Source organism: Colletotrichum jinshuiense, chromosome 9, assembly GCF_051148585.1.
Source record: "Colletotrichum jinshuiense chromosome 9, complete sequence".
Taxonomy (NCBI): Eukaryota; Fungi; Ascomycota; class Sordariomycetes; order Glomerellales; family Glomerellaceae; genus Colletotrichum; species Colletotrichum jinshuiense.
This window is the reverse complement of record NC_139316.1, coordinates 2,933,433-2,945,445: the sequence shown is the minus strand read 5'-3', so window position 1 is coordinate 2,945,445 and position 12,013 is coordinate 2,933,433. Positions and strand designations below refer to the sequence as shown.

General features: G+C 57.3%; 6 protein-coding genes across 6 annotated transcripts; 2 read left to right on the top strand and 4 right to left on the bottom strand.

The window, feature by feature from the left end:
* Positions 1–901: 901 nt before the first annotated feature.
* EsH8_IX_000779 (alpha/beta hydrolase) lies at positions 902–1,744 on the bottom strand (the record flags this gene model as incomplete). The annotated part of the gene is made up of 1 exon (XM_083267115.1): positions 902–1,744. One exon carries the CDS (start codon positions 1,742–1,744, stop codon positions 902–904), a length of 843 nt encoding a protein of 280 aa, XP_083130680.1.
* Positions 1,745–2,755: 1,011 nt separating this feature from the next.
* On the bottom strand, positions 2,756–3,622 carry EsH8_IX_000778 (flavin reductase like domain-containing protein; the record flags this gene model as incomplete). Its single annotated transcript, XM_083267114.1, has 2 exons — positions 2,756–3,462; positions 3,529–3,622. The coding sequence occupies 2 exons, from the start codon at positions 3,620–3,622 to the stop codon at positions 2,756–2,758; spliced, it is 801 nt and encodes a 266-aa protein (XP_083130679.1).
* Positions 3,623–4,244: 622 nt separating this feature from the next.
* Positions 4,245–4,904, top strand: EsH8_IX_000777 (mitochondrial 54S ribosomal protein bL31m; the record flags this gene model as incomplete). The annotated part of the gene is made up of 1 exon (XM_083267113.1): positions 4,245–4,904. One exon carries the CDS (start codon positions 4,245–4,247, stop codon positions 4,902–4,904), a length of 660 nt encoding a protein of 219 aa, XP_083130678.1.
* Positions 4,905–5,204: 300 nt separating this feature from the next.
* Positions 5,205–7,081, bottom strand: EsH8_IX_000776 (sorting nexin 1; the record flags this gene model as incomplete). Its single annotated transcript, XM_083267112.1, has 4 exons — positions 5,205–5,360; positions 5,415–6,017; positions 6,067–6,447; positions 6,503–7,081. The coding sequence occupies 4 exons, from the start codon at positions 7,079–7,081 to the stop codon at positions 5,205–5,207; spliced, it is 1,719 nt and encodes a 572-aa protein (XP_083130677.1).
* A 713-nt stretch (positions 7,082–7,794) lies between these two features.
* EsH8_IX_000775 (WD40-repeat-containing domain protein) lies at positions 7,795–10,680 on the bottom strand (the record flags this gene model as incomplete). Its single annotated transcript, XM_083267111.1, has 4 exons — positions 7,795–8,920; positions 8,968–9,773; positions 9,824–10,009; positions 10,468–10,680. 4 exons carry the CDS (start codon positions 10,678–10,680, stop codon positions 7,795–7,797), a joined length of 2,331 nt encoding a protein of 776 aa, XP_083130676.1.
* A 689-nt stretch (positions 10,681–11,369) lies between these two features.
* On the top strand, positions 11,370–11,906 carry EsH8_IX_000774 (mediator complex, subunit Med11; the record flags this gene model as incomplete). Its single annotated transcript, XM_083267110.1, has 1 exon — positions 11,370–11,906. The coding sequence occupies one exon, from the start codon at positions 11,370–11,372 to the stop codon at positions 11,904–11,906; it is 537 nt and encodes a 178-aa protein (XP_083130675.1).
* Between the last annotated feature and the right edge of the window lie 107 nt (positions 11,907–12,013).

Here is a 12,013-nt window from a genome sequence, read left to right as displayed (position 1 = left end):
TTTTCGGTTTCCCTTCCTGTCTGCCCCAGGACCCGCATTCCGCCTGCAGTGCAGTGTATAGGTGTAGCGCATGTAGCGTGTGTGTAATGCAGCCATGTATGGCAAAAAGGCGGGCGGCCGGGATAAGGCGGCACCGGGCTGTGTGGGCCGCACGCACGCCTTGCCTTTGCCTACTCGTTGTCCCCAAATCCAATCCCGCTCCTCTGTGCGCCTGGTGCCTGGCCTGGCCTGGCCCTTCCCCCCCTCCCCAAGGTCCCTGGAGTCCCTGAGGCCCCTTGCGTCCCACTCGCCAACGACGAGGCTGAATGTGAGGCGCATCTTTCCCCAATATCCGTGACCACCACATACAGTAGTGTGGTGCAGTGTGTGGTGTACCAGCACATGCCCGGGCTCGGTACGGGCGGGAGGGATCCCCCCGACCGACATTGGCTCTGCTCTCTCTGCCTTGTGCCAACCCATCATCGCATCGTTTCTGACAACCCCACGTCTGAATCGTCCGAGTGTTGGCTGGTGACAAACGACTGGGGTCTTGCACGGGCCACAGGCCCTGTTATTCTCTATTCATCAACAACACTCATTCTCGGCTCTATCAACGTTTACACGTCTAGATGTCCAGCTGAGCCCATGGTATTAGCGAAGTCTGCCCCGTTGCAACGCCCGCCTCGGCTGCAAGTGTCACCCAACTCCTCCTTCATTCAGCTCCAAAGAGCTTCCCGCGTCAGCAGACGCACATTCAGCCTGCCGTTGATGCGGGGCACCCACAGCCGGAGATCCTTCTAGAAACTGCTCTATTAAAAATATTAAAAGAAAAGTAATCCAAAGTCAACGGGGACCAATGGCTTCCCGAGCATACCCAACACCAATGGGAATGGGCTTCCCATAAGCAAATAGGTCCTTGTAGCTAAAGCCACGTACAATTCGGCCCTCCCGCTTCCCCGGCCGCTCTAAGCACGCAGTCAACCACTGCGCCAATCTCGGTTACCTCCGGACAGTGGTCGACCGGGTACCGGACCACGCTTACCGCCCGCCCCGCCTCCGCTTCCACGATCCCGATGAACATCTCTTGCATCGCCGCCGGCACCATCCGGTCCGCCTCCGTGAGCATGTAAGTCACCGGAATCCGCCTGTACCCGGCATGCGTCAACCGCCCCTGGAACGCCCGCGCCGACTGCGCCGTATTCGTCGTCGCAGCATGCCAGAGCCCTTGCTCGAAAGGCACGCTGGAGTACATGCACTGGGCCAGTTTCTCCTGGCTGTGGTGCATGAAGCCGTCTACGACCCCGTCCGGCGGCCCCGTTCCCAACAGCCCGCCCATGGCCCCGTCCACGCTCTGCCCTTCCCACGGCACAATCCCCGCGATGAAAAGCATCCTCAGGATCCCTCCCCGGCACACTCCCATCAGCTCCTCCCTCCCGAGGCCGCTCGCGCACTCTGACGCCACCACGGCGCCGTACGAGTGCGCGACGACCAGGATGTCTTTCCCTTGGTGGACCAGCCCTTCAATCGTTAGCCGTGCGTTCGCCGCATCGTCGCCGAGACCCGGCGCTGGCATCCCCGCTCCGCTTCCTCCGGCCGGACCGCTTGTTGACGGGTTCTGGACGACAACCACCTCGGAGCCCAGAGCGCGGCAGGATGCCGCTAGGGGCTCATAGTGCCACGAGGAGCAGTATGCGTCAGGGATGATAACAATGGCCGCGTTTGGTCTTGTAGCGCGGGGGCGCTGGGCTCTTCTATGGCCGGGCATGTAACTTATTTATGGTAGGTTCTCCTCGTGATGTGATGTTCCTCGCTTATGACTCGATCCCTTTTGCCGCTGGTCTGCTCTTGTCGTTTGGTCTACTCTTGTCGTTTGGTCTGCTCTTGTCGTTTGATCTGTTACTTGTCGTTGAGTCTTATCGAAACCTCTGGGAATCTTCCATTAGACTATATACTCTATTTATTTTGATTCTTCAAACTGGTGTCAACCTTCGCAACTCCAAGAGGCCTCTCCCTTCCCCCAACGCACCATCATCGCCATCAAATCCTACGGTTTCATCCTCTGACTGATCGGTCATTCCGCAAATTAGCAAGGGACCGACTCATCGCTTCTGTTCGCACAACTCCCAAGCTTGAATCATTGGCTGAGATAATGACTCGATTCCTGCCTCCTGTGACAACGAGGAGGCAACCGAGCACCTCCACTTTCCTTTGGTTTGTGGCTCACAGGCGAATGGGCCAAGCCACCTCACGGGCTCGGGCTCAGCCTTACGGCCCCCAAACCCTGCACTGCATAGGCACGACACGTCACACTATCCCGCATTGGTGCCCCTCGTAACCTGCCGTGATAACTGAATAACTGAACTACTGCTGCGGCTTACGCTCGAGGAGGAGGGAGCAGTCCCCAACGCCCAAAAAGACGTCATGAACTTTGGTGCGAATATGCTATGACAGTAGATGTACGGACTTGACCGAGGCAGGTTGATTGATTCATCGCCCTCCTTCCATTACTTGGCGGCTGAATCGCTGGTGATTTGACCCAAAACGAGTCCAGCCTGAACGTCATCGCAATCCGTTCGCTCAATTGACCGGCTTGGAGCGTTGGCTAGGCTCTTGCATTCTCGACTGCGAAATGGCCGCCCGACTGTCGCTGTCAAACCATTGGGCGGGGTTTCCCTCACGTAGTATACACTCTATCCGCTGCCTCTATACATGGTATTATACACAATTGTTCTTGTTTTGTTTCGCCTCTGAACTCGCGAACTGCCCGCACCCTGAATCATTCCTCGTCGCTCTTCACCATCACCTTCCCGAGAGTCCGGTACCGTCTATCAGCATAGACGAGCCCGAATCCCTCGCCTTCTCCCCTCAGAACTCCCTTCACCTCGCCCACGACAACAACGTGATCCCTCACCCTCACCAATCCCTCGCCGAGAACCTGGCACTGCAGCACGAACAACACACCCTTGCCCTCGAGCACAGGCGCCTCCCCGTCTTCCTCGACGACCCCGACGCCCTTAGGCAACCCCTTGAACAGGCCCTCCCCGGCAGTGTTCCCCCGCGTGAACCACTCCGCGACCCTCGCGCCCTCGACGCCTTCCGCCAGGACGTGAATGTTGAAAAGCCCACCCTCGTCCTCAATGGCCCGTAGCGTCCGGCTCGGCGTCCGCACGTTGAACGTCACGAGCGGCACGGGATCCATGCTGAGGGAGACGAAGCTCGACATGGTCATGCCCCTCGGCTGTCCGTCGCGGTCCGTCGCCGTGCAGACCACGACCGAGTGCGCCAGCCTGCGCATCACGCCGCGGAGCTGCTCCGGCAGCTCTTCCTTTGCCTTGTGTTCCGTGGACGGCGGTTGCGCTGGCTCGGTACGCCATGCCGAGAACCGTCTTGGATGGGATGTGTGTACCGTTCGGCGGGCGTCGGACGAAGGGTGGTTATGGCCGACGGCGAGGCATTGTGGACTCTGAGAACCTTGGATCCGGTCTGCAAATGCATTAGTCAACTACCATGCTCACCCTCCTACAATTGCAAAGGATGGTAGCAACTCACAGCTCCCGTCCAAGACCCTCGGCGCACCCTCCCATGCGGCCCTCGCCCGGCCGCTCCGGCGCACCGCAGTCGCAAGTACACGAGCTCCGCTCATCGCATGCGCCGTACCATCTCCCGCCTTTGTGTGCTTTGAGAACGTGTACGATCCCTTCAAATCAAGGGATCTGCGTGGAATTGGGCGAAGAGGGGCACCGAAACGGAGGCAAGTAGGTCGTTTTTTGTAGTGATTTTTGGTTTTTTGTATCTCAGTCTAAAGCAGTCCTTGTCTTTTTTTCCCTCCCGTTTGAATTGAATGACCGAACCCTCTTCCCACACCCCTGCGATAGCTCGAGCTCCAGTGATGGAGTAGACCCCCGATAAAAAGATAACGAAAAAAAAAAGTTCTTATCGATAAGACAGCCACAGTTGACCCCGGCCCCCACCCCCTTGGCGCGAGCGCGCGCCTTGAGCTGGCCTGACCTGTCCACCGAGCACGGAACTCCCCGGCCCCCCGAACCGAAATTTTGGTCTTCTCGCTCGCGCGCAGGAGAACGGGGGACGCATCGCCAAAAGCTTCAAAACCTCTCGCCGAACCCCGTCGAATCGCCTCACCCAGACCCGCGCCGCCCGTTATCCCGCTCTCCCAATTTCAACTCAATTGGGGTGGTCTGATTCCCATCTTCGAAGGGAGAGACCTATAAAAATAAAAATAAAATACAAAAACCCCCCATCGAAAGATGAAAATGGGCAAGCTCCCAACCCACCTCCCAAGGCCGACAAGCCTCCTCGCCCACCGACCCTCCCTCCTCCCCTCCCGAACAACAGCCACAACCTCGCCCTCGCCCTACAACTCCTCGACGCCCTCCTCGACGCCCTCCTTCGTCCAGTCCCGCGCCGCGACCTTCGTCCCTCGTCCCCGGCGCCCTTACACCTTCACCCAGCTCATCCAGCTTTCGGACGGGAGCACCTACACCGTCCGCTCGACCTCGCCCGCGCCCCTCGTTCGCTCCGCAAAGGACACCCGGAACCACGCCCTCTGGCAGCCCTCCGACAAGTCCCTCAAGAACGTCGAGGTGGACGAGGCCGGAAAGCTCGCCGCCTTCCGTGAGCGCTTCGGTCGCGGCTTCGACTTGGCCGCCGTTCCCACCGAGGAGGAGCAGGCCGCCGCCGCCGCCGCCACCACCACCGCGGGAGCTCAGGGTGGTGCTGCTGCCACCGCTGCTGCGGGTAAGGGAGAGGGCCAGAAGCAGGCCCCTGCTACACCGGCCGAGGAGGATGACGATGCCTTCGATATGGGTGATTTGATCAGCGGATACGCGGCGATGCAGCCTCAGCAGGCACCCAAGGAACCTCCCAAGAAACTGGCGGCAGCTGCCGGCAAGAAGGGGAAGAAATAAAATAGCTACGAATCACGGCAAGAGGGAGAGCTTGTACGATGGATGGATGGTAAAACTGTGAGATTTCAGAGCGCCAAGTCCGGGGCGGAAGCGTGGTCTGAAGAGGCGGATTACGGGAGCCCTATACCCCAGGGGTCTTCTACTGTCATATATGTACAACAAAAACAACCAAGAAAGGCTCAGCATGCGCTTGTTCCAACTCGTTCACTCGGCCCAGCTTGCCAATGTGTTGAAGAAGAAACCGTTGCCATGATGTGTAGGAATGATGTAGTGAGTCATTGGACACCATACCTCGGGCTTCTAGTCAGAGTCGTCGTTGATGGTGGCGCGAGCCCGGTCAATGGCCGTGTTACCGGGTGGCTTCCCCGGAGTAGCAACGACGGGTGGCCGGTAAAAGACCGCCTCGTCGTCCTCGGCGTCCAGCTGCATCAGGAACGTCTCCCACTTCTCGATCAACTGTCAATGTGTAAGTATTTCTCCTATTCTGCCGTGTGAGTGTGATTGCGTTACCTCTTTTTGTGCCTCGACCGCACTCTCCAAGAAGGTCTCGACTCCGCTCTTGAAATCCTCAACCTTTTCCCGCTCAAAGCGGTCCAGCTCCGCTCTCATCAGCCGACCCATGTCTTCGAAGAGGAGCCTAGCCTGGTGGACCTTTCTCTCAGCGTCGCCGACCTCCGCGCTGATCTGGTTGAGTCTGTCCTGTTGGCTCTTGCCCTGCCGCAGGAGCTTGTCCTGGTTGCTCTTCTTCTTCTGGAGCTCCGACTCTGCAGAGTGCCAAGAGTGGAATGCCTTTTGCCTTTGTCCAAACGCCTGCTTGACTGAACCGATCAGGCGGATGTACTCCTCCAGGATAATACCGAAGGTCAGGACATCCTGCTGGGCTTGGCGGTCGTACACATCGCGGATGGTGAGCTGCAGCTCCGACAGCGCGTCCAGGGGTCCTGAGAGGGAGGGCGAAAGCTCGACAGTGGACAGAGCGTGAAGAGACGCCGAGAAGTCTCCCGCAGCCTCGGCCATCATCTTGCGCTGGCCAACCATAGTCTCCATGGCCTTGAGTAAGGCCTTAAGCTGGTTCTCCAGCGCATCGAGGTAAACCTTGCGGTCATGGAACCACTGCAGCTTGTCAGACCACATGATGAGTAAAATGCACACGATAACTCACATCGTCCTGCTCGACGAACTTGCTACTGCTGCCGACACTAATACCGAGACTCCCAAAAACGCCCTTGCTCTCGCCCGGGATCGGGTCCCTCCGTTCCTTGTGCTTGACATCGACATTGAAAGACTCGCTCTCGAGGAAGAGCTTCAAGTCTGCGTCATGCTGCAGGGTAGGGTGGGCAGCGGTCTTGTTCAACATCTTCTCCAGAGCAGCCCGGCGCGCTTCGACAAAGTTACTCTCGAAGCGGCCGACGGCCTGCTTCTCCGGCGGAGGCGGCACAACGACACCGGGGTTGTTCCCGTGAAGCGTGTTATACAGCCAGAGGAAGTCGCGGTACCTGCGCTTCACCTCGAATTCGGACTGCTTGTAGGCCTTGGAGGATGTCTGTGTTGGTACATCATTAGCGCAAGTCCACAGCGCTCCAAAGGCCCTGGCTTACCTTGGTCCGCACAGAGTAGACGATGTGCGAGCTGGTCAAGTCGCCGACCTTGTGCGGATCGCCCACCGTGATCTGGAAGCTTGGCTTACTAGCCTGCTCGAGGCTCACGCTGGGCTGGGTTTGTGTCCGGACAGGGCTGGGATGCGCAGCCTGAACGGGAGGCGGCTGTCTCGGCCCAGAGGGACGGTCGTACTCGTCGTCGTCGATGCGGTGCGGGTCGGCCGGGCCGGAGCGATGGGCCTGCTGGGTCTGCATCGTGGTGCGGATCACCATCTGCTCCTTTTGCGGCGGGACGGGCGGAGCGTCTTGACCGGCCTCGGCGCCATTGTCGGCGGCGGCAGGAGCGCCGAGAGGACCCAAGGGACCGAGAGGGTCATCGGCGGCTTCGAGTCGAGTGGGTTGGGCCACCAGTCGGCGGACGGGACCCGATCGTGATGGACGGGGAGCGGATGTCGTGCTGGGCGCATCTGATTTGGCCGATGCCTGCGACGTCGATTGCTCATTCTGGGAGGAGGCCGGTTGCGAGGGCTCGGAGGTGGGTTGCGAATCGCCCCAGGGCGATTCTTCGAGGGGATCCATCTTTTGGTCCTCGATGCGCAATAACCGGGATACTGACGGGAATGGGTTGCTGTCGACGCGAGCTTGAAGACCACGCAAGCGTTTAAAGGGCAGGCGGGATGTGGTTTGGTGGTGGAGGGTATGGCGAGGCAAGGCAGCACGGCCGGTTCTGGTCTTAGCTGACAGACAGACAGACTGGAGGCTCAATGCGAAGGTACACAGCTGCTCCGCACCATGTGATTCGCTGCCGCTTTGTGGAAGCTTCAGCCACGGACCCCAATTGGGTCTTGGGAGCCCCCTCAAGGCCCGGCCCCTGCACAGACAGTGTTGCTGCTTCAGAGTGGTCGCAGTCCCGCCAATTACCCGACGTCACTGTTCTTCACCGACGACACCGAGTGGACGTCTTGAGGATCTCCCGATCAAATAGGGAGCATCGACAACCAGGATTGAATGTATTTCTGAGGGTATGCTGGCTTGCACCTACTTTGACCAGCCTTGGGGCATGATTGGTCCCGCATTTTTTCGCTTTACCAAGAACAGCTTGAGATATTTGCTACATTGTTTGATTTACATAAGCCGGCAGCTCAACGGTGTAGCTGTCTCAGCCTCGATTACCCTACTAAAGCCATGTTTCGTCGACTCGACCGCCGCGACCCCAACGCCAAACTCTGGATGAAAGCAATCTAATTCGAACCGCCGATATAATATCATTCTGCGGGTAAATTTATCCTCGTTTAGCGATCGGGATCGTAGCAACCACCGGCCACAATCAGGTTCATGCGCGTGAACTGCACCTTCATGACCGGCGTCTTCTTGGTTGGAAACGCGCTGATCTGGTCGGGTGTGATCATCACCTCCTTGCCCTTCTTCTTACCGCCGCTGGGAGCGTTGGAGCTACCGCTGGCAGGTCCTTGGCCGCTTGCGTTCGGCCGTTCAGTCTGTCCCGCAGCAGCAACGATCGTGTCGCCTCCTTCTTGCGCAGGCGCCGCTCCCTGCTGTTGCTGTACGACCTTGTGGCCTTCAGCAGGGAGGTCGACGTCCCAGACGCGCACTGTGCCGTCTTGACCACCCGATACCAGCACGTTGGACTCGACGCTGAAGCTCATGGACCAGATGCCGCCTTTACCGTGACCGCGCGACCGCTTGATGCGCGTACCCTTTTGGATATCCCAGAAGAAAATGTTTCCACTGTTATCGGCAGTCGCTAAGATCTTGCCATTTGGCGCGCACTCAATAGTGGAGATGTAGTCTGTATGGCCGGTGAAGACGCGGACACATTGGCCGGTGATAACGGACCACATGCGAACCGATTTATCCGTCTCGTCGGAAGCAGAGAAGACATAGGTGCCATTTGGGTGCCAGGCAACTGCTGATATGCTCGAGTCGTGCCCAACGAGAATGCGCTGAGCAGAAGCGTGATCCTGCATCCAAACACGGGCCGTCTTGTCCCAGCCACCGGTCAGGAAGTAGTGGCCATGGGGTCCCCATTCAGCTCTCAAAACGGGACCATCGTGACCCTTGTAGACGCAAACGCAGGCCCAGATGTCCAAAGACCAGATTCGGACGGTACCGTCGGCAGAGCAAGACAGCAACAGCTTCGAGCTGGTCTCGATGGGCGCCTCGCCTTTTCCTTCGTCGCCGAATGGCGCATGGTCGAGTTTGGCGATGGCATCGGAGAAGGAGACAGAGAAAACTTGGGCTGAGTGGCCGATGAGCTTGCGGTTGTTGAACTTGAAGTCCTTCTCGTCGGCTCGCTTCGACTTCAAGGGCTTGCCTTCAAGGTGCCAAACGCGGATGTAGGAGTCTGTAGTGCCAACAGCAACTAGTTCGTGGTCGTTGGAGAAGTCCATGCATGAAACACTACCTTTGTTAGCCAAGCACAGCCAAGGTTCAGCGCTTCAACTTACCTTCCAAGAGAGTTGTGGAAAGTAAACATGCACGCGCTGACGGGGACGCCAACGCCGCCGGTGCGACCCTCGATCTTGAAACGATCGCGATTTTCTCTAACCTTCTGCATCTCCATAACAACATCTCGGGCGCGAGATGGCGGGAGAGGCAGGTCGGCTCTTGTGGGGCCATCTGCGCTCTCTTCACGCTTGATCTTCCGGTCGAACTCGTCAACCAACGTAGGTCTGCCTTCTGCTGGTGGGTTGATTTGATCCTCGTCCTGGAGTTCGGCTCTGACATCTTCGCGAAGGTCCTCCTCCATGGGCAGAGGACCCAACTTGAGGGGCATGCTCTTGTCAAGCAGATCTCTGTTCGAGATACCGGTAAAGACCCCGGGGATACCCTCTTGCAGGTCGACCTCGTCAATGTCAAGGTTCTGACTTCGGCGGTAAATGGCCTCGAAGCTGAAGGGTTCAATAGGTCCGCGGGCAGTCGAGTCCAACTGGCAGAAAGTCTGCAGGATATAAGTGATAACGGAACCTCCATTGTCCCGCTCGCGCTCGAGGAAGTGGAACAGGTTGCCGCTGATGTGTTGGTTCAGGGGAACGCGGTACTTGTTCTCGCGGTACAGCTTGGTTGTAGGGTTCTCCTTGGCATGCAAGGCGAGGGTGATGGTGGAGAAGGTCTTGAGATCATCGGCGTGTACATTCTCAAAATAGGGCTTGAGGGCGGCGAGGAGGTTCTTGGCGTCCTCGGAATAGTTTTGCGTGACAAGTTCCAGCCACGAGTACACGAATACGGGCCACAAAAGCTTGTTCAGCTCGAACTGGAGGGTGTTAGCGAGACTTGAGCGGACTAGGGAGTTGAAACGCTTGCCTTGTAGATGTCTAGGTTGTTCTCGACCCATTCGCGTAGCAGGTTGAATGCTTTCAGATACTTCCTAGGACCCAAGTCGTCCACCTTGTTGTGAATGGGCCTGCCGTCAGGCCCAAGGTGTGATGACTCCTGACGGAAGATGGTCTCGGTTCGAGTGTACCCGCGTTTAAGCAGATAATCCGTAACCTAGACATGTAGTCAGCATCACTAATCAAAAACAATGAGAGCACATAAGTCAATCTGCACAGTCCGTATTTCCCATCTCCTTGAATGGGGCTCGGCATCGCCAGACATTGTAAGATGGTGGGGTGGTATGTAGAAACCATTGACTTGTTTCAACGATAAATGGGTAGACGTTGACGGAAGTCCGAAAGAACCAGGGCAAAAGGTAGGTGATCAGCAGCTCCATCTCAGATCGCGGCTCATCCAAATCTTCCAAAGCTGAACACATTCACTGGAAGCCCGAGTTACCCTCACCTCCGTCATTTGCCTCAGGACGCTTGTCCATCTCCACCTGCTATCACACCGCCCTAGCGTGTATTCAAAGTGAATACAACACTGACATCCAGCAGGAGACCTCAAAGCCGCCTCCACCACTTCCAATAGCGCGCATGAGACAGTGATGGTAATGAACAGGTACTCACGATTTGATTCAAGTTCTGATTCGACATGGGTGCAGTGGCAGGTGCCGGAGCGGGTGCCGGTGTCGCCGTCGGAGCTGGGGCGGGCGTCGAGGCCACGGGGGCAGGCGCACCGGGTGTCGTCGCAGGCTGTTGTGAGAAGGACCCTGACGCGCCAGGGGCGCCAGGAGCGCCTGGGGTGGTGCTAGCACCAGGTTGGCCTGGGTTTCCCGACATTTTCGATTATTTGCGCTGTATATATGCGAGAATATTTTTTTTATATGTTGTCTCCGATTCTTGTACCCTTATGACTGATGGTCCATAGTCGTGGGTCGTCGGGCGAGACGAGACGTGTGGTGAGAGGCGCCAAGCTGAACCGAGGGTTGGATGGAAGAGAAGCTGGAATGAAACGAAAGAGCGAAGGTAGCCTGCTTCAGCGGGTGAGACCAATAGCGCCTTGTTGATTTGGCCCCAAGTTGATGATGAGTTCGATGAAAGTCTTGCGTCGCGTCCTGCCCGATGAGTGAGGCTCGGTCAGTCCCCTGCAAGGCTGCAAGGTGGAAAGAGAAGGTTGGCAGCGGAAAATATCCAGAGAGTCTGCGCTAGCCGTGTTTAGAGTAGTGCGGTGTTCGAGGCCCCAATCATCAGAAGGGAGCTTCAACCTCTTCCACGGTCGGTCCCACTTTCCTCCCCCCAAGACGCGGTACCTCACAGCTTGTACCTTGTGCGCTCACCTCACACAGCGCAAGCTCATCACTTGTCCAGGCCTCTCACTCAACCTCTCATCATCGCTCAGATTTCACTCCTCGATCCTAGCCCTCCCCAAAGCCTCTGGCTCCCGTAACCATTTCCTTAAATCCGATTCCCGGAGTCATTCCCTGACTCATAGTTTGGAGACAACAATTACAAGAATTTTCACGACAACAATGGCCGACTCAACAATGGCCGGCTCCGCCAACGAGCCAGAGCCTTTCACCCTCGAAGAACGCGTCAAACAACTTTGTGAAATCGACACAAACATAGTTCAGCTAATGCACCACACCTCATCCGCCATGTCCGCCCTCGGCGCCAAGCAAGCTTCCGACGTCACCCCAGAGCAACAAAAGCAAACTTTCAAGTCATCCATGGACTCCTTGCTTTCTACACTACACACCGTGGACGTCCACATGAAGCGTCAGATTATGGGTCTCGAGGAGGCGGGTATCATCAAGCTCCGCAACGACGCAGAAAAGGGCCGCCAGGTCGTCATGAACGAGGATGCAAAGATCGTCGCCAGGCCGTCCCTGGAACCCAACGGTGTAGGCACCATTGGAAACCTCGACGTAGGATGGCTCAACAGTCGCAACAACAAGGTTGAGCGCGATATGGAGGCAGAGTTGTGGGCCAAGATGAGGCAGTTTCTAGAGAAATATCACGAGCAGGAGAAAGAGGGTAGCGGAGAGGGCGACAGGATGCAGCAGTGAGGCTTACAAACTTCAAATTAAAGCTATCAGAGAAATCCTACTACTAGTGGTAGGCAAGTGGGTGCTGTCTGTTGGCCGCATAATGATAAGACGAAGACTTGAGTAAG